Source organism: Xiphophorus couchianus, chromosome 18, assembly GCF_001444195.1.
Source record: "Xiphophorus couchianus chromosome 18, X_couchianus-1.0, whole genome shotgun sequence".
Classification (NCBI taxonomy): domain Eukaryota; kingdom Metazoa; phylum Chordata; class Actinopteri; order Cyprinodontiformes; family Poeciliidae; genus Xiphophorus; species Xiphophorus couchianus.
Genome location: NC_040245.1, coordinates 21110119 through 21137168, shown reverse-complemented (window position 1 = coordinate 21137168; position 27050 = coordinate 21110119). Strand labels below are relative to the sequence as shown.

At 40.6% G+C, this 27050-nt stretch overlaps 2 protein-coding genes across 4 annotated transcripts in view; one reads left to right on the top strand and one right to left on the bottom strand.

The window, feature by feature from the left end:
* Positions 1 to 680: 680 nt before the first annotated feature.
* Positions 681 to 15247, top strand: ppp2r1bb (protein phosphatase 2, regulatory subunit A, beta b). The gene is made up of 15 exons (XM_028044869.1): positions 681 to 833; positions 1491 to 1581; positions 1667 to 1767; positions 3233 to 3465; positions 3617 to 3764; positions 3867 to 4022; positions 5076 to 5190; positions 5265 to 5335; positions 7717 to 7851; positions 8894 to 9067; positions 9215 to 9275; positions 13040 to 13194; positions 13291 to 13433; positions 13541 to 13632; positions 13745 to 15247. The coding sequence occupies exons 1-15, from the start codon at positions 756 to 758 to the stop codon at positions 13759 to 13761; spliced, it is 1770 nt and encodes a 589-aa protein (XP_027900670.1). The 5' UTR covers positions 681 to 755; the 3' UTR covers positions 13762 to 15247.
* Positions 15248 to 22157: 6910 nt separating this feature from the next.
* sik2b (salt-inducible kinase 2b) overlaps positions 22158 to 27050 on the bottom strand; it is a 49596-nt gene continuing 44703 nt past the window's right edge. For all 3 annotated transcript variants that reach the window (XM_028045501.1, XM_028045499.1, XM_028045502.1), the window contains one exon: positions 22158 to 26278. In XM_028045501.1, the coding sequence (XP_027901302.1) occupies positions 25639 to 26278 (640 nt within the window). In that variant the 3' untranslated portion in view covers positions 22158 to 25638. The remainder of the gene's footprint in view (positions 26279 to 27050) is intronic.

The following is a 27050-nucleotide window of genomic DNA, read 5'->3' as shown; positions in this document are numbered from 1 at the left end:
TCCTTGTGCAATTATTTGAGAAAAAAGTCATTTTTAATCAATTAAGCTTCGGATTTGTAAACTAAATCAGTACAGTTTTTTGTGCAATAGCAGTTTGATGAAGAAATCTAATGGATGTATGGAGATTTTTTCCCCCATACAATAACATAAAGTATAATTAAATAAAATTATAATTTCAGAAACTTTAAATGTAGCTTTAACACAATGTAGGCCTATTTGGTTGGGACTAAGTCAATCAAACATAATTTCACTCCATTTAAAATACCATGATTTGGTAGAAGAGAACGTTGCATTTTTCTTGTTTATGACTGTTAGACTCCAACTCCATAGTATTTTTGTAACAATATAAGTATTTAATTATTTCAATGATAAGCTATTAAACATTCCGTTAAACCAGTCAAGTTAATTTTTGCTATAGAACCACATATCATGGTTAGTTTTTCTCCTTGTGTTGCTATTTTCTTGAAAAATAATCAAAATAAACTCTACCCTGCCAAAAATACGTTTTCACTCACTTGTGACTCGTGTGATTTTTCTTCTTCATTTGTGTTTTTAATCAAATTACTCATTCAAATGTATTTACTTGTATTCTGAATGGCTGAATCTAAATAATGCCGCTTCTCGGTGGTTCCTTGAAGGCATCATAACAGCAGAGACGGAGGAGGCAGCTCCTTGCAGCGGTTGTTCTTGCGCAGAAACCCCGTAGTGCCGCCCCTGAACAGCAGCGCCATTCGGTAACTGCAACAGTATCCAAAATGGCTGGAGCTGATGGAGACGACTCTCTTTACCCGATCGCCGTCCTTATTGATGAGCTTCGAAATGAAGACGTCCAGGTTGTATTATTAATTGACGCAATCATTTGTTCGTATTGTGTAAAGTAAAAATAACGCATTTTTTTTAAGGCGGGCCCCATATTCCTGGCTAGCTTGTTAGCAATTATGCTAACTGTCGTCCCAGTTGAGGCCTGTCGGGAATTTTCTGTCGGGCGTACCCTGCCCGGACAACCTTGTTTTTGTTGGTAGCTGAGCCAATATTTGTTCTTCTAGAGAAACTATTAATGTCTGTCTCTCTTAGTGAGTGCTAAGATTTATAAATATAGTTACTTGTTTTGTTTCAACGGTTTGAAAACCCGAAGCAGGTCATTGACTCCACTGCTAGCAATATTGCATCGTTAGCATCTTGTACCAAATGACTGACTTAACAGGTAGCATTCCCGGTGAAATACTGACACTAGACTCTGTGTACAGCCGAGTTATTTTAAGTTCCGCATTTTTAATGTTCAGCTTATATTTAATTGATAATTTGAACTATGATTAGCTCTAGCTAGTCATCTGCAGCCATGAAGATGCATCGAGTCAACACCAACAGTAATACACTTCTGTCGTTTTCTTTGATGGTTTTGTGGAGAAGGGATTTATACTCCTATAGTTGTGAATGCATTATTAATCGATCTCCTGTCTTATTTGTTTTATTTATTTATTTTTTCACAGTTGCGACTGAACAGCATCAAGAAGCTGTCTACTATTGCTCTAGCTCTTGGCGTAGAAAGGACTCGCACTGAACTCCTTCCCTTCCTTACAGGTAACGTTCAAACGCTTGTTAATAAATTAAAAGGTTATTGTGTCATCTTTATTGTTTTCTCACTTACCATTCTACCAACTTCCAGACACCATCTATGATGAAGATGAGGTGCTTTTGGCATTGGCAGAGCAGCTTGGCAATTTCACTATGTTGGTGGGAGGACCGGAGTATGTCCACTGTCTCCTGGTACGTTTAGATCTGTTGAGATGACACAAAACTTTTATTTCGAAGTGGCTTTTGGAATGCAGCTGTTCTGATTTGTAAATACAATAGAGAGAAGTCAGTTTCTTTCTCAGCTTGGTGAAGCAGGGAGGATTTGTGTTAGACTGGTCCTAACAGTTAATTGGAAAGCAAATTTGTCAATTTAAACCGTCTGATAAAAATACTTTTTTTTTTTTTGCGATGAGGTTGCCTAAAAAGTTTCTTTTTCTTCTAACAAGGATATTCAAAAAAAAATATGAAGAGTATGAACAAAGCCATTTTGATGAAAATATTAGATTTGAGTCCAATAAAGATTAAGGATTTACAAGTGTCCCTGATCTTGTTCTATATATTTGAACTTAGAAAAAGAGCACGAAAGCTGTTGGTTGGTGTGCATAATAGACTGAAAATGGAAGTTCTTAATTTTGATTAATTTAATAATAGTAAGAAATAGAATAGAAGTACTTTATTGATCCCAGCAGGGAAATTACTTCGCAGTTACAGCATAGAGACAAGACACAATAACGTCTGGGTGTTGAGTCTGGAGTTTGGCTCTGGCAGAGCTGATGATGCCACAGGCCACCGCTACATCAGCTGATGGGGGAATGTAAACAGCGATCAAAATGGCGGACGTAAACTCCCTATGTAAATAACACGGCTGCATTCCCACAGCCAGAAGTTCAATGTCCGGGCTACAAATCTGTTCCTTCACGTTAACATGACCGGGATTACACCGCCTCTCACTCACATAAAGTGCAATCCCGCCGCCCCTCTTCTTCCGACTCTTGGAATAGTCCCTGTCCCCCGCACCAAAGAAAATCCAGGGACCTCCACGCTGTATTCCAGAATAAGCGAGTGCAGAGACCGAGAAAGAGACCATATTTGTCATTGTTTGTCCTGTTAAAGAAAAAAATGTCTGGTTCCAATCTTTGTCTGGTTGCTTGTTGCATCTCAGTTTAAAAAATACACACCCTTCTGATATTCAGAACCTGGAAAACAAATCTACTTCAATATAAATCCTGCCATTCTTCTTCATAATAAGAAGAATGGCTTATTTTATAGTTGTCTGTCCTTTGTTGCTGCTCCGTTAATGGTTACCCTGGATTAGAGAAGAGAATATTCTTGCTGTTATTGTGAAAAAGAATCATAAGAATGAATCATCCTGTGTTGCAAACATTATGCTCCGATGCTTACAACCCCCAAAACCTGACAGAAAGGTTTGGATTGCAATTCTTTATTATGCTACTAATCATATTTCAAAACTTGATTTAATGTTATTGTGTACAGGGGGTTAATAAGGGATTATTCTTCTAAATGTATAAATGTACTGTTTTGTCTATAAAATTTTTTGCAGTTTAAAGATTTCTGCCAATCACTGTTGTTTTTGTTTTGATAAAGTCTGACACAGAGGCCTACCCTTCTCTAACCTCGATCTGTTTTTGATGCACAGCCCCCTCTGGAAAGCCTCGCTACAGTTGAAGAGACGGTAGTCAGAGACAAAGCTGTGGAATCCCTGCGGAAGATCTCACAGGAGCACTCTCCAGTTGACCTGGAAGTTCACTTTGAGCCTTTGGTGAAACGGCTGGCCAGTGGTGACTGGTTCACCTCTCGCACGTCAGCTTGCGGCCTCTTTAGCGTGTGTTATCCTCGTGTCTCCAGCACGGTCAAGGCTGAGATTCGTCAGTAAGTAACGACTTAAGAGAGCGAACCCATTCTTTAGTTTGAGGCACTCCTTTGTTTTCAATGTGATTCATACTTCATGGTGTCTTACAGAGCTCTATGCTTGGGTGTGTTGTAAGGATTGCTGTTAAACCAAGTGTTCTGTTATTACCAGGCATTTTCGCACCTTGTGCTCCGATGACACACCGATGGTGCGTCGCGCTGCAGCATCTAAACTCGGGGAGTTTGCCAAAGTTCTGGAGCTGGAATATGTAAAAACCGACATTATTCCTCTTTTCACTGCTCTGGCGTCTGATGAGCAGGTATAAGCAAGTTTACTTTTTATTAGTTTCGTGAGCAGGATTCATAGTTCTGTTTGCGTGTTTTACGAAATGACGAAGCTGACCTTAATGTCTCCCCATTAGGACTCTGTTCGGCTGCTTGCAGTGGAGGCGTGTGTCAGCATCGCCACTCTCCTGCCTCAGGAGGACCTAGAGACTCTGGTGATGCCAACACTGCGTCAAGCCGCCGAAGACAAATCCTGGCGCGTACGCTACATGGTGGCAGATAAGTTCTCTGAGGTAAATTAAAGACTTCTTTCACTATTATTCTGTTTCAAATGTGTTTATTTGTTCTATTGCACTGATGGTCCATATTTTATATTTCTGTGATCTAGTAAAACAATGATTATTGTCTGATCTCCTGAGTAAAGCAAATTATTTGCAGAATTTTGCTGGAATTTTCACAATATTCTAAATTATTTTTATATACATGTACAGTACATGAAATGCACATTTTTTCTGAGTTCATTCATTTAAATGGTGGCAGTAAAATAATCTGTTATATCAATTTAGGTCATTTTACAGCTATGAACAGTTAAACTATGGTTGCAAATCAGAAAATTTGCAACCATAGTTTGAATTAGGTGTTTACAACTCTTCAGAGTGGGTGTTTTACATGCTGTTTTTTCTGATGTTCCCCCTGTAGCATATATTAAACTCTACAACCAAAAGCAAAGGTTTCTTTGTATAAAATTGTGTTTTTATGTCTCTCAATCTGAAAAATCCAAAAACATCAAATTGAACAGCCAGTCAGTATAAACGTCAGTGTGCTTTAAAATTAGCGACCCAAAATCTATTCATAAGTGCCCTCGTGTGTAAATGGAGTCCTCTCATGCTGCTGTTCTCATCAGAACTATAGATAAATAAAGGCTATTTCTGTTTTATAAATCTGTGTTTGACAATAAAACCTGACATATCACAAACATGTTTTGAACTGAGATCAAGGTTTTATTTAGTCAGTTTCCAAAGTTGGATGTGCAGGTACAAACTTGCACAAAATTATGGGCGTAGTCCTTCTTCTTCTTTTTTTCCTTTCCTATGTCAAGAGGCTTATAACTGAACACTAGTAATTATATATATTTCTTAAATGTTGAGGCAAAAGTTATTAATGCAAAATTCTTTTTAAATACTGAAATTTTAGGATGCTGCATGTGTCGCCATCCTCCAAGAATGTTGTTTTTTTTTCTTTTGTACCAACTGAATGTTGTATCTGCTTTTTCTAATTTTCATCTGGAATAATTATTCTAAAAAGACATGTTGGTTATTAAAGATGTTTTTTTTCTTGCAATGTAGCTGCAAAAAGCTGTAGGCCCAGAGATCACGAAGAACGACCTGGTCCCAGCTTTCCAGAATCTCCTGAAGGACTGTGAAGCCGAGGTCCGCGCTGCCGCTGCCAACAAAGTTAAAGGTGAAATGGCTGTTAAATTGGTCTGAAGTATTTCAGCGTCCCGTCCTGCATTCTTAATTTGTTTTGTTGTGCAGAGTTCTGTGAGAATCTTCCAGAAGATAATCGTGAGCAGATCATCATGAGTCACATTCTGCCCTGTGTCAAGGTAAGGAAATAACTTTGTTTTTCTCATTTTGCATTTTTGTGGATTCAGCTCCCATCATCACAAAAGACACTTTGCTTTACTGTGAGGGCTGAAGCATGAGTTTAGCTGCTGATGAGGTTTATCTATGTTACTTTCTTCCTTCGGGCTTTTATGTAGACATGTGATGCTCTGACAGTAACTTCATGTTTTTCCAAAGTAGACTTGTTTGTCTTTGCTAAAAATAGTGTTTGATTGCTATGTATTGGTATATATGTTAGGACTGTTGTGAAATTAACACATTTACTCTGTTTTGTATTTCTGTTCTGGCTGGCTTTACTTTTTACAGTGAGCATTTTTCCACCTCATAAAAGTAAACCTACCTGGGTTTAGTTGGACGGATTTCTGCTGACCCAATAATTTGATTGCAGTTCACTTATTAGTGGGATTTGTGATGTATTGCATCCTGAAAGTACCATGTTTGTTTTATCCAGTGTTAATTGATTTAAATATGTCAAACTGGTGCTGACTAATAAAGTAATTATTTATCGAGGAATATGAAAAAAGATAACAATGACAAAGTGAAGCTTTAAAATTCAATAGGACCTAGAACACATGTAACCTTTCAACCAAGCGCTACCATTAGATGAAGAGACTACAACTAGTGATGTAAACATATTTTGTATTTTATGTTTGAATTTAAACATTTTTGCACTTTTAAATATGTTTGTTACATTAGTCAGTTGACGACAATAAATTGCATAAAAGTACTGAACAAGCACAGTGCTGAACTGAGAATGTTGACTGTCCTTGATTGCCACTTGTGTTACTCCTCAGAGTGTATACAGTTACAAATCTTCTCATATTAATTCATTAAGTTGTTGTCTGGAAGTATTTATTTCCACATTTAAGACAAAGGCTTGACCTGCTGCCTTTTCTTTCACTAACCAGTTGACTTGTTAGTTGGTTTTATATACTACCTGGTAGTTGGTTAATATAATTCACTTCTATTGAGTTTACTTATTTAGTGCTGATTCACAGCAAATGTCATCTCTAAGCACCAAAGACAAACCGATGTATTATCAGATTTGTCCAATTTTTCACACAGATTTTTATTTAATGACATGGATTCCAATTTCATCCAGGCTATTAAATAATATAATTTGCAATGTTGAGGTACTCATTTCAGCAGTGCGTAAATAACACTTGGTCATTAGGCAATTTCCTGTCTTTTCAAGCTAGCTCCAAATACAACACTGCTTTTCTGTAATATTCTTCAGTCCTCTGTAAATCAGGCGACCAATTAACTTGAGAAACATCTTTTTCCACAATTCTCTTTATTAGACAAAATTATTTTAATCCTAACCTCTGAAGCAACCAGTCAGACTCAGGCATTACTCGGAGCTGGAGAACAAAGTTCATATCGCCTGATTAATTTTTGACTTTAGGTCTCGGTAAGATCTGAATTTTAGAGTAATGTAGTTTTTACTTATTTTTACAGCAACTTCATAATTGTTCTAAGGTGCACCTGAGATATCAAGATGTTGGAAATGACTAAAGATGATATATATTTTTGATGATTCGGTTGGCTGTGAGCTGCTGTTATTTCTCACACACCATATTCAAAATATAGTTTATACATTTTAAAGTAGATTTTAAGCTTTGTATTAAAAATGTGTTTATATTATTTGGCTATTTGTCTTTTAATGAATTACATGAATATTCCAGGAAAGTGTGAAGCATTAATTTTCAAGAGTCACAGTATTTTAAAGGTGGTTGCAAACTCTAAATGCAGCAGAATTTTCAATTACTAAAAGACTGTATCATTTTATTTGTAAGTTAAGTGAGACATGGTGGGGAAGACACTGCATGTTTACTTCTCAATTTCATAATTTGACCAGTAGATGGCACTATTGCTTTTTTTAGTGTTTAAAGAAAGCCATACAGCACACATCATTAAAAAAATCTAACATTTCTTCGACACTAAAACTTGATTAAGTTTATTGAAAGCAGTGACAATAAAAGTATCCGATTGTAGAGATGAATTTTGGTATATAAGAAAAAAATCAAAGATCATGAAAGGAGAACATCTCTGTTTATCTTGTCAACATGTCAACAGAGAAGCTAAGCCGAACAGGTAGCAACACACTTATACGTTTTCTCAGAAAACTATAAACGAATGCCAGCTCAAGCCTGATTTACCTGCACATTCAACACTCATTCCCGGGACCAGTTTCTTTATGCTATTATTATAAAATATCTTGTATAGCAGTTCCTTTTTTGGTGACTGTTTTGTTTTTTCTTCCTTCTCTTTTTTAGTCTGATTCATAGTAATGGAGTTGATTGTTTCCTGTCTGTTCTGTTTGTTCTGATCTTTGTCTCCTGTGTGTCCTGTCCCTGACCAGGAACTGGTTTCAGACACCAACCAGCATGTGAAATCAGCTCTGGCCTCTGTCATTATGGGTCTTTCCACCATTCTGGGCAAGGACAACACAATAGAGCACTTACTGCCTCTCTTCCTGACTCAGCTGAAAGACGAGGTAACCAAAACGGGACACTTAAAATCATGAGCATCAGATTTTTGGTTTGGTTTTTGTTGTTTTGTTTTTTTCTTTTCTTTCTTTTATATCTGGCGCAGGTTTTTGAAGTTGGTGAAGCTTTTAGCAAGATGTCTTAAATTTGAGGCATCATTTGTGTATTTCTAAAGTAAGCCGCCTAGGCAAACCCACCAGATGTACCTGACTGCCGCCTGGATGGGTAGGAGGATGATTCATGTGGTTGGCAACCAAACTGAGACCTTCTAATTGGGGACTAGCTATGTCTAAGAGGGGGGGGGAGTACTAGGAAAATCTGGATAAAGTTTAACCAGTAAGTCTCCCGCTTAATGCATTTGACAGTAAAGATTTGAAACATTTAAAAAAATTAAATGTAATTTCACTGAAACTCAGCTGAGCGTCTCCTGCTATTTGTGTTCCAGTGTTTGACTTTAAAGATGTCTGTTCACTGTCGAACAAAGTGCTTCTCACGCTCCAGTGAGTTTATATTTGTTTTGCAGCATTTGTTTTGTTTAAATGAATAATCCAGAACAAAAATCCAGTTCACGTTCTCAAATAATTCCACCGATTTGACAACGGTTTTGCGTATTGAAATTAGCGAAGAGTTTGCTCACAAAGACATGTAAATGTTTTGGAGGGCTTCGGCTCATATTAATCCTATTTAAAGATGGCCCATTTTCCTCAAAGCGCCAACCATCACTGTCTAATTATATTACAGTCCAGACTGACAGCTTTGACTTGCAAATTTCACTTGAAGGTGGATTTATGAGAACTGTGCTAACCTGAGCATTGAGCACAAACTACCTTCCAGTTTGTTACTACGTTTTCTCTGGTGTGCTTCTCTCAATTATTTTACCACCATGACTGGAAGTTTGGAGGTTTTGCTTAGTGATTTATTGTTCAAATTGGACAAAGAGAAGCACAGCACAGGTTCACTTTGGTGCAAGTCTGCACAATTATTTTGAGGAAGAAGGCTTAAGAGTTCAAAGTGGGCATCCACATTTTATCGTCTCCTTTTCTATTTCAGTGCCCTGAGGTCCGTCTCAACATCATCTCCAACCTGGACTGTGTGAACGAGGTGATTGGCATACGCCAGCTGTCCCAGTCGCTGTTGCCGGCCATTGTAGAGCTCGCCGAGGACGCAAAGTGGAGGGTCCGCCTGGCCATCATCGAGTACATGCCTTTGTTGGCAGGACAGCTGGTGAGTCACATGGTCGAATATCGTGTGAACGGTCTTGTGTGTGAACGGAAATATTAGCAGTTTATAAACAAAACATGTTAGCGGAGCCAGATTTGGCAGTAGGTGTTGAAAAGGTTGGGTCTCATTTTGCTTGCTCTGTCTCCTCAGGGGGTGGAGTTCTTTGATGAGAAGCTCAACACTCTTTGTATGGCCTGGCTCATTGATCACGGTAAGGTTCTTCAGCAACTTTTAAGACATTTCCTCAGGAGTCGGATCCAGCGAGGCCGTCATAAAGCGGCGTTTGACGTTTTGGAGTTTCTCTTACGCAGATGCAGCTCGTATTTGCTGGGTTACATGACAGGTCTTCTGTTTCCATACAGACAGTATATGATTAGCACAACAGTGAACTTTGGAGCTCAGGAATGGGACTGAGGAATGTTGGGAGTGAGATAATGGCAAGTCGGAGGAAGGATGACAAGTGGCACTTTGAAGCTCTTTGCTTTATTGTACATATAAAGGAGCTGTAACTATGCCATTGTCTGCAGCTACAAAAGAATTGTATCAGAGGGACAGCAGTTGTGAAACTGTTTTTGTCAATGTTGCGTCGCTAAAGAATATAATGTTTTAATATTTCCAGTATGCATCAACAGAAAAGCTTTTGATCTCTTAAAATCCAAGATTTTTCAGACTTGACAATAACATTATACATCATTTAAAAAGTTTTTCTCAGTTTCACTTAGTTTCACATTTATGCTCTGCATTTCAATATAAAATTAACAAATCTGTTATAGGGAAAAATGATACATATGTAGTAACCTTTTTCAACTAGTGCAGGCAAACGGATTATTTGTAGAATCATATTTTGAATAAAATTCAACTTTCAATTATTAGGAACCTATTAACGACTCTTGATAATTAAACCACCAGTCTACCAATATCTACCATATTTTGTGTAAATCTTTTGTCCACAGTCTTTTTCACATAATGCCTCAGATTTAGTGTCAGTTTTATCTCTTGGGGCGATTCTGTAACTTCATCTTGTGATGCCATTGTTTTACTGAATTGGATAAATGCTGGGATGCTTTCTAGAAATCACCCAGTTGTGTCAGATTTCATCCACCTACAGGAAAACTAAAGAAATGTAGCCGCAGACTATGACGTTTCCGCCATCATGTCCAACTATGGGAATGCTGTTTCTGTGGTGAGCTGCTGTTGGAATTGTGGCCCAAATGTTTACGTCCAGTTTCATCAAACCCAAATGAGTGATGCCACAGGGCTTTAGGGCCTTCATGTTTTCTTTGGAGGAAATGGATTCTGTTTTGCAACTCAACTACTGTGTGTGGACAATACAGGGGGTTGTTGTTGTTGGCAGGAATAGCGCAGGCCTCTTTCCTGACAAGTTTCCATTTTGTTCTTTTGAAATAGTTTTTGAAAGTCATGCAGCTTCTGGTACTGATGTGTTTTTTCTTTAACTGCTGATGAAGGTCTATACATTGCCATAGTATGTGCATGTTTAATGGTGTGGACTTTGGTTTGTAGCCTTTTCTCCTGACTGATGCCTTTGGTACAATAAGTTCTCTTTTTCGCTTTACCTTTTCTGCAAACGATGGCTTTAAACTCAAGGATGCAAGTAAGAAAATGTCAGGAAAATTCTACTAAGGCAGCTGAACTTGATTTTAGGTTAATCAGATGCATCATAAATTCTGGCATGTGGGTCATTAATAGTTTCAACCCATTGATTACACAAAGTTATTTTAAGTCTGCTGTAAATTAGATTGTCTGATTATTATCTGTCAGCACGGTGTTGCTTGTTCATACTTTTTTCTTTCTTTTTTACATTTTTTTATTATTATTTTTGTCAGGGGTCCTGGTATTTTAGGTTTCATAAGAGCCTACTTATCCAAACAGAGATTAGATTACTTGAATAATTGAGTAATACGAAGTCCGAGGAGAAAATGTGCAATGAGTTGGTTTGGAGCAATTTCACAGTAATTTGTCGTCTTAATCCCGAAAGAAAAGCTAAATTGTGGTGTAAATTCTTACACAGCATCGTAGATATAAAATGGCAACATGTGGTTATGAAATGGGGGAACACCTCAACAAAGAAGCACTTAAAAAAACCCAAAAAAACAACCCAGTCGGGTCACTGTCAGCTCCCCCTTTACTGCTTGTTACGTCTGTTCTGCGGTGCAGCCGCCTGCAGTGGAAACACTGGAGGGGCCGCACAAATGTGCCGCTGCACAACACACCCTGCTGAGTCTTAGAACTTCTATACCTAACATGAAGCGTTCGCTGTGTATGTGGTGTTCTCTTGACACCGAGTTTTCCAATTAGAGAGGCAGATACTCGGTCGTTGAGGACAAAGGGCCAGCTGGGTTACATCATTGGAATGCTGCTGGTGTGAGTTTCTATGTGTGAACGGCTCGGGTTAGGGCTGTGCCACCCTTACGTAAGCCTTTCACAGAACAGGAGTACAGAATTGAATGCACAGCTTCTCTCATGCACATTCGATTAAAAAGATAACACCTTGTATTTATTTTTAAGACGGTCTATTTCTGCCGTGATTGTTTTGGCATTTTGATCTAAAATTGACTCGCCGTGGCGTATTGAACCCACTCTGGCAGTTCATTATTTTGTTCTGTTCTTCTTACTTGGGGTTGTTGCGTAATCGTTAGAGCTAAAGGACAGCTGAGACATTTAGAAATGGTTTGTTTTAGAAATGTCATGAAGATATTTGCTGGCTCTTTGGGTGGGTGATCATCCAGGTTCTGGCTTTTAGCTAAATGTCTTCTGAAGGAGATCAAGGAGTTAACTCTTGAAACACATTTTAAACCCCCAAATATTCCTAATTTTGAGTTTCTTTGGTCACTGATAAACTTATTTCAACTGACATTAATAGGATTACTATTAGAAATTACCGATCAAGCATTTGTGCTTGTGTCATATTAGTGTAGAGCTTTGACTTCTCGATGACAAATTTGATGATTCTGCCTTTTTAGCAGCAGTGATTTACAACGTTCACAGTATTCCTCTGTCTTGCTCCGAGTAGTGATGAAGTATTTGGCAGCAGAGGCGACGATGAGGACAAAGGCTGATCTCAAAAGCATCAAACTGAGTGACCTCACCCACAGCTGCAACATGTTCAGCCATCTTGTGTTCAAACCTTGTAAAGTTTGCTTCTAATACCAACTTCTTTAAATACGAGATGATCGACTTTAGGAAAAATACATTATAGATAACCACCATCAAGCAGTCCAAGAGTGCATTCACACCAGCCCCGTTTATTCTGTTTTAATTGAACTCTGATTTGTTGGCTGGAATGTCCAGTTTGCTTGAGTAGGTGTGAAGTCGCGATTGAGTGGTGATCAAAAAGTGAACTCTGGTGCAGTTCAAATGCACATATGAGTACCAAGGGAATTGGTGACCGCTCCAAAAGCAGGAAGCGGATAATAGCGCAGGGCATGCGGGGTGAAAACAACCAAAACAAAGGTGTGAGTCTAGAACTAGCGGGAGAAATGGCTTGTGGTCATTTGCCAGAGATATAAGAGAAATTCTACAACCGCTAAAATCTGCCGCCACTGCATTTTTGTAGAGAAAGAAGTTGCGCTCATTGTCTTCTTGGTGGCGTTTCTTTCAGTGGTTCACCCTAAATCTCTAATAGAACAGTCAGCTGTTCTTTTAGAGAACAGAGAAGACGATTTTCTTTTCATCGAAACAGATATGAGCTAGTGTCATCTTCACTACATCTCAGTAATTGGATACGGTGTGTTCACTCATTGGAAGAAAATTTGGATTTTAGTGTTTCTGGCCAGCTGGTTACCCTAAAATGTGCGTTATTGGTCACTTTGAACCCTTTGGTGCATTTCCAGCTTTGATGCGTAAATCTGAAAGCCCTAAAGGTTTTTGTCTGCCTCAGCCAGACTCTGTAATAACCTGCAGAGAGCCAACATGTGCAATCAGTCATCAGCATAATTTGACCGTGTTTGTTTTCAGTGTACGCCATCCGTGAAGCAGCCACCAGTAACCTCACCAAGCTTGTTGAGAAGTTCGGAGCCGAGTGGGCCCAGAACACCATCGTCCCCAAAGTCCTGGGAATGGCCAACGACCCCAATTACCTCCACAGGATGACCACGCTGTTCTGCATCAACGTGAGCAAACTGCAGTTTTTCCATCTACCATGGATAAAGGGTTACTTTAGTTTCTCTTTCAAATCCTAACTTGTCGCCCTCCACTTGGTTCATAAGGCTTTGTCTGAGGCTTGTGGTCAGGAGATTACCACCAAGCAGATGCTCCCAGTGGTCCTCAAGATGTCCAATGACCAGGTGGCCAACGTCCGTTTCAACGTAGCAAAGTCTCTTCAGAAGATCGGACCGGTCCTGGACAGCAAGTACGTTGGTGGTTGCTTGTTTTTCTCCCCAGACCAGAATTGGGTTCTTTTAAAGTGGAGAACCTGGTTTGATAAATTAAGTTGACATTTTCTGTGTTTACTTCCAGTGCCCTTCAAACAGAAGTGAAGCCGGTGCTGGAGAAACTGGCCTCTGACTCAGACATGGATGTTAAGTACTTTGCCCAGGAGGCTATTAGTGGTGAGCATTTTTCTCCTCTTACTGCAGAACAACTTGGACATTCATTTTATTTGCTTTACTTTGAGTCTTAAACAACATAATTTTTTTCTCTCCCCTTTCTCTCTCTTTACAGTTTTGGCACTAGCATAACCAACCTCATCACGGCTGATCCAGAAAACCCCCCAAAACAAAAATACACCCAGGTTTAGAAGATAATTTATTGATGTTCAGAACCAACTGATTGATGTATAGGAAAGCTGTTAACAATTGTTTTACCCCCCCCCCCCCCCTCATCCGTCATTGTTTATTTTGGTTTAGTCTTTTTTTTTTATTATTATTGTTCAATGATAGTCTATGTCCAAACTAGTACAGGCTTCTTTACTATTTGCTGTAAATGGTTGCTTTTATCCAGGCAAAGTGATGATTAAAGTTGAATTAAGTTGTGCATGCTGACAAATGTTCTGCAGTACTCACTAAGCGTTGCTAACCACGCATCCCCCCCCTCAGTCTGCTGTTGTACTTCAGCATACTGCGTCTGTGCTTGCTACCTAGCACTATGCTAGCTCCCTGTGCTTCTGCGCTGTTCCCTCCAGTGCTGGACGGAAACTTCTAGCTGCAGATGGTGAAACCTGCTCTCTGTGGTTTTTGTCCTGTCGAGACCCCGGCTCCGGTCGGCACTCCAGACCAGACGTGTTTCTTCTTCAATGTTTTATAGAATAGTCATCAAAAAACAACCCCCTGGTGAAATATATACGGATGTGTATTACTGCATGTACTCTGATGAACCTTCTTTATGATCGCACGTCCTTATCAGTCTCACAGTGTTCCATCTACCAGACGAAGGTGTCCCTCTGCACTGTTTGTTCCCTGCAGTAACACAGATTGAATTGGTCAAATTAACACATTGCCCCATCATGTAACAGGGACCAACCCATATTTAGCATGATGCTCATAATGATCCCCCCCCCCCCCCCCCCGCCCCCCATCCTTTTTTATTTTTTTTTTAATGTTTTGTAGGCAAGTGAGGTTTATCGTCATATCTGTTGACAGAATTGCTAATTTAGAAGTAACATTTTTTTTTATGCCTGGATAAACCGCTTTGCTCTGGGGGGGGGGAAGAAAAGAAAAAAAAAAGACGCCACTCTTTTCAGTATTTTGTTGCACAGTAAAAAGTAAATTGTTGACAGCTATCATGGCAAAACAGAAAACCACAGCTGTTTTAACGCCAATCGGTTTTTCTTTTAAAGCCAAGCCAGGTCCTCCCCTCAACACGAGGTGGTCAGAAAGCAGTAGGTTAGAGGAGAACGACGAGTGCATGCTTTCAAAGGCAGCTTGTAGGGGCTGCTTATGTACGTAAAGCTGCATAATGTTTTATTATGGGGTGGGTGGCGGCGTGTTAGAGGGCGGGTTGAATAAACGTCGGACCGTGTTAATAAAAGAAACTTTTGTCTTTCTCTGAACTGCTCCTCCTGTTCATCGCCCCTCCCCTCTCATCCTCTTCTCTTGAATAAACCTTAATTGTCGATTGTCCTGTATCACAAAGACTGTGCTCTGATTTTTACTTTGAATTCTCTTCACAGTTGGGAAGCTGTACTACTGTATCTTGATCCAAATAAAGTAACAAACAAGCTGTGTACCCTTTGGTTTCTAATTTCCTTGCCAGATTGTTGCAAATAAACAAGGTTTATTTTTAAGTTGGCCTCAGCAGATGTGCAGTTTCGCTACACATCTACCTCGATCCATAAAGCGACTCGCACCGAGAAGTGAAACTGAAGCAACGCATCCGCAGAGATTTGTCACGTTTTATTACATCGTGACTAAATATGAATGTGTTTTATCGGAAATTACATGTCAAGGTTCAGTAAAGTAGTTTATAGTTGTGAAATGGATGTTTCAGAACATTTCACAAATCGGTTGCTGTGCGTTTGTGATTAGCCACACTGTGTTTGGAGGGCTACCTATTGCTGCAGTGACAGCTGAGTCTAGCTACGTTTCCTCAGCTTTGCACGTGTTGAGAATTTTTATTTTATTTTTTTTACATGGGTAAGTAGAAATTTATTATCAGTTGGTTGGATGAAGTTCATATATATTCTGTGGAGAAAATGATCTTAAATTCCATTCATAATATTCTTACAAAACAGAATATTTATTTTGGGTCTTAAATTTGAGTTGGGGAAACCTGCAGAATCCCTGTTTTTAGCTTCTGCGGATTATTGCTCTTTCTTTTTTCTTTTGAACGCAGTGCACAAAACAAAAAAACCATATTGGCCTATCCTTTAAAGAGGCAGTGTGATGTAAAATCGACTTTTTTTTTTTTAGCTTTACCTTATGTTCCTTTATCAAAAACCTACCTGGAGTTTTGCCTTGATTCTTTCATGCATGTTTGAGAAATCCTTTAATCTCCCATGGCAACCATTCAGCTGAGCAAAACAGTTGGGGGACCGAGTTACGCCTTTGAGGATGAAGCTCCTCCTCACAGCTGCAGTTTCCAATCTTCCGAGCTTCTGCCTCACAAAGCACCCCGGCCCTGTGACTCCAACCATTCAGTTCCGGCAGACTAGCCAAGAGCAATTAGCAAACACCAAATAATTAGCTGATGCTGCTGAATTCTCAGTGCAACGCTTGTGAAAATGTCTTTTGTGGACTAATAAAGGAGTGATGTGATGAGTTCCTGAAGACGCAGTGTCAGAAAGAGCAAGAGTTTCTTAAAGAGACAGAGGCCCGATTTATAGCTGTGAAATTGCGAAGTCATATTTGGTATGTACAGCATTTTTATAACAACTGCAGGTAAAGTGGATATATATAGTAATAGTTATGTACTATAAAATGGCACTATGTGGCTGGGAAACACGTGATGCTGCTTGTAAACTTTTTTGGCTTTTCCCTGTGAGAGCTGAATAAACCTGAATATGTGCAATGGTAAGCTGTCAGTTTTTATTTATTTAAGGGAGCTTAGGTCATTTAAAGCAGGTGATCTGCTTAAATCAATCAATCAATCAATCAATCAATCTTTATTTCAGACACAAAAGAGGTCCATAGTAAAACAAAAAGAATAAAAAAACAAAAAGAAACATGACAGTCACTGAGCCACAAATAAATGATGACGCCAATGTCATATGTAAATAAGTGAAATGTTTAAAACAAGGCTAGAGTGATGCTGTTTTAAAACAATTCTGCTCACTTGGCTTTATATTTTGGTCCTGTTTCCTCACAGGAACAGGTCAGATTTTTGTATTATTATTTTTTTGCCTTTTTAAGGACAGTAAACAGATTTGTAAATCGAACTGAAGGAACATTGAACCCTCTGCTTTTTAGCTTGGCGTGTGTTCTTCTCGATAATTAATCCCACATGTTCCCAACTCTGTGTTTGCTCAGATCTGGTCTGGTCGGTAGCTCCTGAGGAGATGAAAGCGAAGCTCCTCTGGTCGGCTGTGACCTCAGAGGAGCTTGCTGAGCAGGACTCCTGACACCTGCCCCTCACCCTGACCGCTGCTGGGGTATGGTGTCGTGCAGAGCGAGGGCTGGGCCCAGCCATTCTGTTTGGGGAGAAAATATGTTTGGATCGGGTTTTTTTTTAACAACGTTGCCAGGGGCGGGGGGAATTTTGAGACCAGATTTGAGCTGTTGAGTTTTGCAGAAGCAGATCTAAGATGCGCCATCCGTTTAGTTAGTTCCAAAGGAGCAGCTGACGGAGAGGATTAGGGCGATAAATCACATGGCAGAGGCCTTTATGAGAGCCTCAACTTTGCTCTCTTTAATCTCTTCAAATCTCCCATCAGCCCTTGTTGATGCTTTGAGCTTTCCCAATCCTCCACACAGCTCTCCAATTGTGTACCTCATTGCTGGGGTTTAGTATGCACTGCCACAGAGTTCTTTGGGTTTTTTTTTTTCCTTTTCGTCACACTTAAATGAATTGATGAACATAAAATACAGTTTCTAATTGGGGGGCAGAAAAAAACCCTATCTAGACCACAGTTCCTCCTGCAGCAGCCAAATGTCCAAAAGGTTATGGCTGATATTTTAACAAAATGTTTGGGGTAAGGAGAAAATATTTAGCCAGCATAGCATTATTGGTGTAGGGTTTGAAAAACATCCTTCTAAAATCAGGTCAGAAATTGGAGGAATTTTTTTTCTGATTAATGTAAATCAATATGATTTGTAGACTTGGAGAAGACATTCAATCGTGTCCCTCAGGGAGTCCTGTGGTAGTTGACATGGACGGTTAGGTCTAAAACAGCATGCTGAAGTACATACTCCAATAAATAAACATTTGGAAAATCTCTAGCGGCGTTACAACAATTGGAACCTTCAAATTTTCCATGTTCCTAATTTTATTTTGTTTGTTTTGTTGATTCAAGTCTTAGGAGTTGGAAAGGAGTTTTTATTTGGGCCTTTCCAAAATTACACCACTGGCAAAATGTTATTGCATTTTCAGTACAGCACTTTATTGATTTTATTATTTATCATTGATTTTATTATTTTTGCCCAAATTATTACTATTTTACACAAGACATTCAGAATCAAGAAATCCCTCCAATAGCACCTGATGGACAGCACGAGGTAGGCGAACAAATCTGAATAATAGCTCATCACATCGATTGGTCTTAAGAGCTACAAAACCATTTCTAAGCCGTTGGGATTCCAACATTCAGGGCAAAGGAACGGATGCAGCATTTGAGGTTGACAATAAAACATCTTTTCCTCTCGCAGAACAAAATGTGTGGGGGGGACAACGCTCTTCTGGAAATCTTTATTAAAACACGATTACCTGAAAAAGAGGAGGCTAATCCACCCCTCCAATCCACTGGAGTTCACCAGGCAGTAATAAAACAGCAGCAGTCCATTTCTCTCCATTTAGATCCGGCTATTTGGGGGGATTTCAGCAGCTTGAACCCTTGACGGAGCCGAGAGCCTTGACGTCAATGCAGCTGCCTCCCAGGACTGTGTCGTTTATAACGAACGGAGTCAAGCAAAGCTCCCTCACAGTGTGACAGTGTCACACACACACACACACACACACACACACACACCCTCACACACACACACACACACACACGCACACAGAGTGAGGTCAGTTCCTCTCAGGATGACAAATGACAAACATCAGGCGGGGAGAGGAGGCGCGCTGTTGGCCAGCTCCGCTTCTTCAAGTCACCTTGCCGCTCCAGCTCTCTGTCCCTCCGTTCTTCTCTGAGTTGTATCAGAGGATCTGTGAAGCAATGAGTGTTTGACCCTTTGCCCAGCGGCCACACTGCCAGGTGGGCTTTTTTTTTTTTTCCTCTTTTTTTCTGGCACTACTGGGTCATGTGTGCTGGGATTTTAAGAGTTTATCCAATCTGCTGGCCAGCATGCGTTTCGCCAGAAATCAGAGACAAGAAAAGGCCGCGTGACCTTCAATAACCTAATATATAATCCTCACACATTTGGAGGTCTTTTGTTTTAGCTGTAAGACCCGTTTCCAGTTGTGGTTATATAAAATGAATGAATGATTTATTTAATAAATAGAAAAGGGAACGGAACTCAGTTTTTGTAAGTAAATAAATAGAGAAATTGAAGCTAATATAGCTTTTGCTTTTTAAAATATATTGTAGTAGCTATGTATTTGTTGCTGAAATTAATACATAATTAAGGCATTATTTCAATTTTGAAAAATTAAGAACTTAATGTATTATTATATATGTACTGGGCACATTTATTCTTCACTGAACATACCATGCTCCCAAACCTCGCAGTCTTCACTATTTGACAGAGGATATGAGTTCATTCCAAAACTTTATTCTCGCTGCATCGCTGTTCTGCAGTTCCAAACGCAAACGGTGCTGCGATCTCCCACTCTGAAAGACACAGTAGGATGTTGTCATCCATCCTCCTGCAGTTGTCATGGCAACCATTGATGTCATTACAGAGTACTCTGGCCCGATGAGTGAACGGGGCCCTCTGATACTGTGATACTTCACTGAGAGGAAGAAGAGGAAGATTATCCGTCGTCGTCTGCCCTCGCATATGCTTTCACTCCCTGCGTGTCTCGTATCTCCAGAGGGTTCTGCGGGAGATCACAGCAGCAGCAGCAGCGAATGTGAACTATAAATAACCACATTTCATATCAAAAGGCTGCTGTCTTGCAGGGAAATTCATTGCCAGTCTGCACGTTTTATTAAGAACATCGGAAAACAGACTTTGCGGTAATCCATATCAAAGCAGAAGTGAAATAGAGAAGTGTTCGCTATTCTTTTCCCCTCTGCCCCCAAGATTCCTTCCCTGATCCTGAAAGATTGTATTAGTAAAATTCTCAAGAGGTGTGTCTGAGCGGCAACATACCTAAGGCTTCTTTCTCTGCAATACTGGATCTCAGTGCTGGACTCGGTTTATCACAGCATCATTATTGACAAATAAAAAAGTTGGTCGGATTGTCTGGTACTGTGCGGAGCACGTTCAGCTCCTATTTACTCAGCAGACCAGATGACTTTGTATCATTTGGCAGGTATATATCGGATCAATCAACATCCTATCTGGGGATCCCCAAGGCTTTGTTCTTGGGCCACTTTTTTCAGTATTTAAATGCTTCCCCAAGGTCAGAAAAGGACAAAAGATATGCCCATGACTCACAACTTTATATTTCTGTCACCAACATGTGACCTAAGTTCCCTACAGTCAGTGAGTCAGATACTCCATAATATCAATCACTAGATGGGTCAGAATTTCTTCTAACTTGATGCAGAAGAGGCAGAAATCACCGGTTTCATCACCCAAAAATGTATAGCAATGTACACGGAGCTAAAACTACATAGTGCTTGGATTTTCAGTAAGATAGATCATTGTAATTGTTAAAATGTTGCTTTAACGACTTTCTATCAACAAATTTGAAAGGAGGTTGTTGTAGTTTCCAAGATCAAGTGTTTTATCAGATTGTTTTTAGCAGGCCTTAGCCAAGTACACTTGAAATCTGCATTTAAATACACATTGTACATCAAGTCTTTGCCGCTTTACTTTCTCATAAAGCAGCTTGAATTTTATTACCTTGTGTATGAATTATGATATTCTAAGTGCCTTGCCTTCTAAGATCTGAGAGCCGAGGAATGGGGCCGACTGGAATCTGATCCAGAGGGAGTTTTGAAAGGTCGTGACCTACCTCGGACGCTTTGGCCCGGCAGCCCAAACTGTGAAGTCGTGCACATGGTCTCATCCCAGGAAAAGAAGCCCTTCTCTGGTTTCCATGAACAGACTGACCCCCTTCCTTGCATCCACCCCCATCTACCCCTGTTGGTGTATTAGTAGGATTAGCTGTCCTCTGAGTGGGCTGATTGGATTGACATGTTCCCTCTACATGAGCCCTTCCACACACATTACCCGTGTTTTTCTCATGACCCTGAGCACTCCCTCCCTCCACTCAATGGGAGCGTAGTTTGCTCTAAGGACATTTTGACTGAAACCTGCTGTTTCTGTGGAGCCCAATTAGAGTTTCGCCTATTTTACAACGAGAAAGAAGTGGTATTTGAATTCCCTGCAGTTCCCCATGTACTGCCAGATACGTTTCCCTGAGGAAGGATTCAGTTTGGTGTCAAGGTGGAGAGCTCAGCCACTGGTCAGAGCTGCAGCTCTCATCTCTGCTGATAAATTATTCTCCGCCTCCTGCAGGTTAACACTCATTACTAAAAGAGCTCTGCAAAATGTTGCAGTTTCACAGCCACTTGTGCAACAAAAGAAGAGCAGCATTGAAAGAAATGCCCAATCTGATATCTAAGATTGTTATAGGTGGACTTTCCTTTTGGGGATACTTTTAAATGTCTGGTACTTGTACACCAAAAAGGAGCTGAGTTCATATCACAAGGTTGAGGTGGTTACACCTGAATCCTGGTCAGTCTCATTGTTGTATTTTGAACAAAATGGCATTTTTTTTGTGATACATCGAGGAGGGGGTATTACGTAAATATACAGCACTCCACTTCAGGTTCTCCACTCAGTTAGTCCAGGCTACCAGCAGTCCAATGCTCCTAAGAACAGAAGTCAACGACGTTGTGAGGAAACATTGTGATGATGTGCTGAAAGCGTGTCGGAACGAGTAGGAGCTTCTTAAAGAGACAGAGGCCCAATTTCAAGGCATCAACCTTTTTAGGTTATGTATGATACATGCAGCATTTTTATAAGAGAAGGTAACAAAGTTACTTGAATGTGCTATAAAATGGAAAAAATACCACAAATTAAGGCCTTCAGGCAAATAGATTGATTGACAAATGAAGATGGGAAAAGATGGGAGAATGGCATGACAACGGGAAAATAGGGAGATTGACTTTTGAAAAAGAAGAGATTCATAAGTGAATGGGCAGAATAATAGATGGAATGATGCATGGATTGGAACATGAATACCAGGATTTTAAGATAAATGAATGAGTAAATGGATAGATACATTAAGATTTAGTCACTGAATGACTGATAGTGGACAGATCAATAGATGCATGACCTAAGCAGGAACCCTAATCGGAGCAGGATCAGTCCTTTATCCCACTGATTAACCAAGACAAACACAAACATGAAAGAAAGACACCCGATTCTGTTCAATAAACCTTTTTAATCTCAACAGCAAGTTAGCTTATGTGTGGTCAACATCAATGAAGGTAAATATAAAACTGGATTTCTATTGATTGACTTTTGTTTTTAAATCAGCAGGAGGTGAAATTATGATACCTGGAAACACATCCACTAGAATCTTCATGACTTTAGTCTTCAACTAGAGAAATATTGCTATAATACTTTTAAATGGCATACACAGATTGACCAGCTAGAAAAAAAAAATAAAGACAACAGAGAAGAAAATAAAGAAGCTCCAAAACTCCACATGGTGGGTTGTACAGGGAAACTTCTGAGGGACTTTGGTACCTTTGGAAAACCTGGCTCTACTTATATTCAGGAAAAAAAAAAACAAATATCATAAAAACACAGAGGAAGTAATAGTAAAGTAAAAGACACAGGAGCCAAACCAGGAATAATCATTCATATTTAGATTGAAAAGAAGTAAAAAGGCACACTGAACACTATTCAACACAACTCCCCCGGGCGAGGATTCACTACAGCCACACAAAGAACACTCATCATAATAAACATAATAAGTGTTGCTTTTTCTCAGATTCAGATCGACAGTCACATAAAGTGTCACGCTCGGTCTGGTCTTTCCTCGAAAGAAAATGGGTTTTGTGTCCATTATTGTTGGGGAAGAGAGAGGAGAAAGGCGTTTCCCTCCCGACCGGAGGACGCTTCGTCCGCGAGGAAGCCGCAAACCTTTCCCACCTTTTTCTCCTCCATCTCTTCTTCCCTGTAGTGAAAGTGCTCCAGTGTTCAACCTCCCAAGATCCTCCAGTAGATCTTTCAGTCTGACCATTGACAAAGGCAACTCCCCTCCCTCTCCTATGCCAAGCCTCAAATATTTTGCTTCAGGCCTTATTTCTATCTAATGGACATTTAAACCCACAAACTGGGTGTGAGCTTTTTTCCCGTCAAAACTATGGCTGGATTACGATAAGAGCAACATGCTGAGTTTGTAAATTGAAGGGTGGAACTGTTAATGCGACTACGAGGTGAATATTGCAACAGATCTGCAATTCATTCTGGTCAACTGAGTTTGTTGAAGGTATTAACAACCAAGTAAGTGACCGAACAAGCCAAAGAGCTACTGTTCAGTCAACCTTACAAAAGGTTTCAAATCACAATCCAACAACAGATTTTCAACACAAAGCAGCACACAGTTGTGAAATGTTCCAGGTTTCTTGTCCCTGCAATCCCACAGCATGATGTTGCCACCACCTTTTGTAATCAGCCCCCTTTACTCTGATACCTTGATAGGAAACTACTAGTCTCTTCAAATCTGGTGTGCCATTTTTAAAAATCTTTTTAGTTAATAAAATAAGACATACAACCTGAAAAATCCAACATTTTCTTCAAAACCCTAGTAGAACCACTGGTGGCAGTATCATGCTGTGAGGACGTTGCTCTTTAGCTGGGACAAGAAAGCTGGCCAGTTGATGGGAAATGGATGACGCTATGATGAAGTGGTTCAGATTAAAAAACACTTCTCAGTTTCTTTCCACTTCACAGTTACATGCTACTTTTCTTGGTCGATAAATCCTAATAAAAAAAAAATGTTGGACAAACAAATGAGCTAAGAAATACTTGGATCATTGGGTTGATTTACTCAAACTTTCCCCACATGACAATAACTAAGGTCAGACCACTTTTTGTTGACGGTTCAACTGTCAGTTTCAACTCCAGGTCAGACAAATCTGAGCGAACACCTTGGTCTGCTGCTGGATCCGACTCCAAACCTTCCTACAGTTTAACCACAAACCACCACAAGCCGCACGGTCTGGCAGATGGTCGCAGTACCATAATCTCATCTCAACTGCTGTCATGACGACTGATCATCTGAGAGTTATATCTAGCAGATCGAACACAGTCGGAGTGCCGTTAAAGTAAAAAAAAAAAAAAACTTGAGATAGGGTGAGGAAACAATCGAGATCCCCTGTTAGCTGAAGGATGCTGGGCTTCATCTCGGAGCAGCCACAACGTCAAAGGGGAAAATCCACTCAGGAAATCTTTAAGGGGGTTATTTATTAAAAAAAACAACAAAAAAAAAACACACACACAAAAAAACAGCAGAGGCATGACTGGAGCAGAGGAAGTAAACCAGAAATAATCTCTAAAACAAGGACTGTGCAAAAGGTTTAAGAAATCTAAAAACACTGTTTCTGATTTGATTAAAATTCTGTTTACAGAATACCTTAAAAAAATAACTTTTGATGTTTGCAGGGCAAATACAGTGTTTCTTCCATTTTTCACGAAGATTTTGATTAAATTAATACTCTAAATGATTATTATTGGGAAAAACTAAACAGTTTGTCTGACTTCGCCACAGTAACCTCCATGAAACGTTTTCTAGCACGAACAGAGGTGAGATTATCTCCCGCTTACATCATCCGCTTCAGTGACGTCATCGCTGACCTGGAGGTGGCTGGGAACCAATCAGAGGCTTCCGTTCGCGACCCCCGCCCCTCAACATTCAGGATTAATATTGCTTCAGTATTGCCACAGAAACATACGTTCAACTCCAACCCTCCACTTTCCGCGTTGAATCGACATCAGCCCTCATTTACCAGGCGAAGGAATGACCCACGCCTCCACTGAACTGGTAATCATGGTAACGGGTGAACTGGAACTGGGACAGCAATCAGTAGTGTTGGAAATAGCTTGAGATCAGTAGTTAGAATTTATGAATCAAACGTCACAAAAAAAAAAAAAAAAAGTTGTCCTTAACGGTTAAGAAGCGTAACACCATAGCATGTATTTGTTACATTTTTGTGTATCAAAGTGATAGTGTTAAAACCTGTTTATGACCACTATAATATAACTGCACAAAACACCAGCTTGAATCACTTGAATTTGCCTTAATATTTGTGGTGCTGTGATAAATGAGGGCCATCTTCTCCTGCTCACTTGGTTTGCCCCTCACCCCATCTTCTCCAAACAAATTGAATAAAAATCCACAGAAGTCTCATTCAGAACCCGCCTTGTTGTCGTCAACGGTAACTTGAAGTACAAAAAGCACGACCAGCCTTTGTGCTTTTGGTTGCCGTTCAGTTTTAAGTCCCCAAATTAGTTTACTCTCAAACCATTTCTAGACGAAATGCTGCGGCATCCCCCTCCGCCGGTCTCATTAAACGGCTCAGCGCACGCGGCGACGGCAGCCTCGCCGCGTCGGCACGGCGACAGGCCTTCTTGCCGCCTTGCGAGGGCAGATGAGAACTACAAGAGGGGGTGCATAAGGAGAAAGGGAGGTAGGTTGAGGGAAGATTTTGGTACAAATGTTGAGGCTTCTTACAACTAAGAAATGAAGTTTCTATTAGTTGCACAAAAGTGAACACTTCCTTCCCTGCTGCTACGCTTATGACCTCCACTTACATCTCCATTCTCCCTGCTCTTAATGCTGCGTTGCTGTTTAACACCGCTCTCTAAGAACAACAATAAACTCCTCGGCTGGGTTCAGTTGACCAGTACGAAGCCCTGCTGGGAGTCCACGGTCTCCATCATCTCGCTGTCCAGCAGAGAAGCGGGCAGCTCGCTCATTCCCAGGCTGTCCGACTGGGCCGGCCCGCCCAAAATCCCGGGTGCGGCCCTGGCCTCCGCCTCTCCTGGAGCAGGATGCAGCAGCGAGGGGGGGTTCATGGACAACTCGTACTGGTCTGGTGCAAGAGCCTCGGGAGGGGGCCCGAGGATGGGCTGTTCGCAGCCAGGAGGGAAGCTGAAGCCCAGGCCGCAACTGGAAGCATCTTGAGGCAGCTGGTGGTGGAGCTGGGGGTGGAGGTGGGCTCCGTGAGGCAGATGTTGGGTGTAGTGGTGATGGCTCATGTAGGGGTCGTAAACCACGCCTTCCCCCGGCTCCAGTAAGGGGCTCAGGCTGAGGGCGTGGCCAAAAGGGGCGGCCTGAGAGCTGCCTTGCTGCTGCGGCTGCTGGCTGCCTGCTGGCATGGTGGGGGCCTGCGGGGGGCCCGGAGGCGCTGTGGGGTCCATAGCGGGGCCCACCGGAGGGTAGGAGCCTTCAGCTATCTGCATCTGGTTGAAGTAGGTCTGCAGGCCCATTCCTTGTGACTGCTGCTGCAGGTACATCCTCTTCTGGTTCAGTCTGGAAGGAGGCATTAAATTAGCACAAAAGCATTTTAAATAAATAAAAAAACAATCAGAAAATGTAGGAAAAAGGGAACTAAATGTCTAAATCACTAAACCGCTGCTTGTGTGTTTTTACAAGAAAAAAATTTAATCTAACGCAAACAAGGATGGAGAGCTATAGCTATAGAGTTGGGAAAACCTTTATATGAATGAAACAGTTCATAGAAATGTGTTAAAAATGTTCATGGGACTGAAACAAAGCAGCCTACTTAAAGCGGCTCTGCTCATTAGAATCACATGAGAGGCAAAGAAAAAAAAAATGCTCGGCATGAAATCAGCACAGCTGAACAAAATGGAGCATCAGTCCGTTCACCAGGCTGGGTCACTGTGGCTGCTTGGCTTCCTGCAGAAACGCCGGGCTAAAGCATTTCTACATGTTTTCACAATTCTGACAGGTCTGTTTCGCTAGATACTGTAATTCTGGATGATTTTCAAGTCTTACACCAGATTTGATGTCCACTTTGACTGGAACCATAATGTTTCAAGTATTTTAAAGCATCTGACAGGATTTCCCCGCATCTCTGTCTCTGTTAAAGAATGTGTTTTCCAGCATGAACCTTCAATCACCATGTCTGACCTTGGGTATGATGGTGTGTTCAGGGTGATATGCAGAGTTAGTTTTCCATCACACAAAACATTTTGTATTACCGTAAGCTTTATATACAGTAGAGCATATTTCCCTCCTTATTTTTTCTAACACTAACTTTATTCTTGTCCGTCTTGCAGAT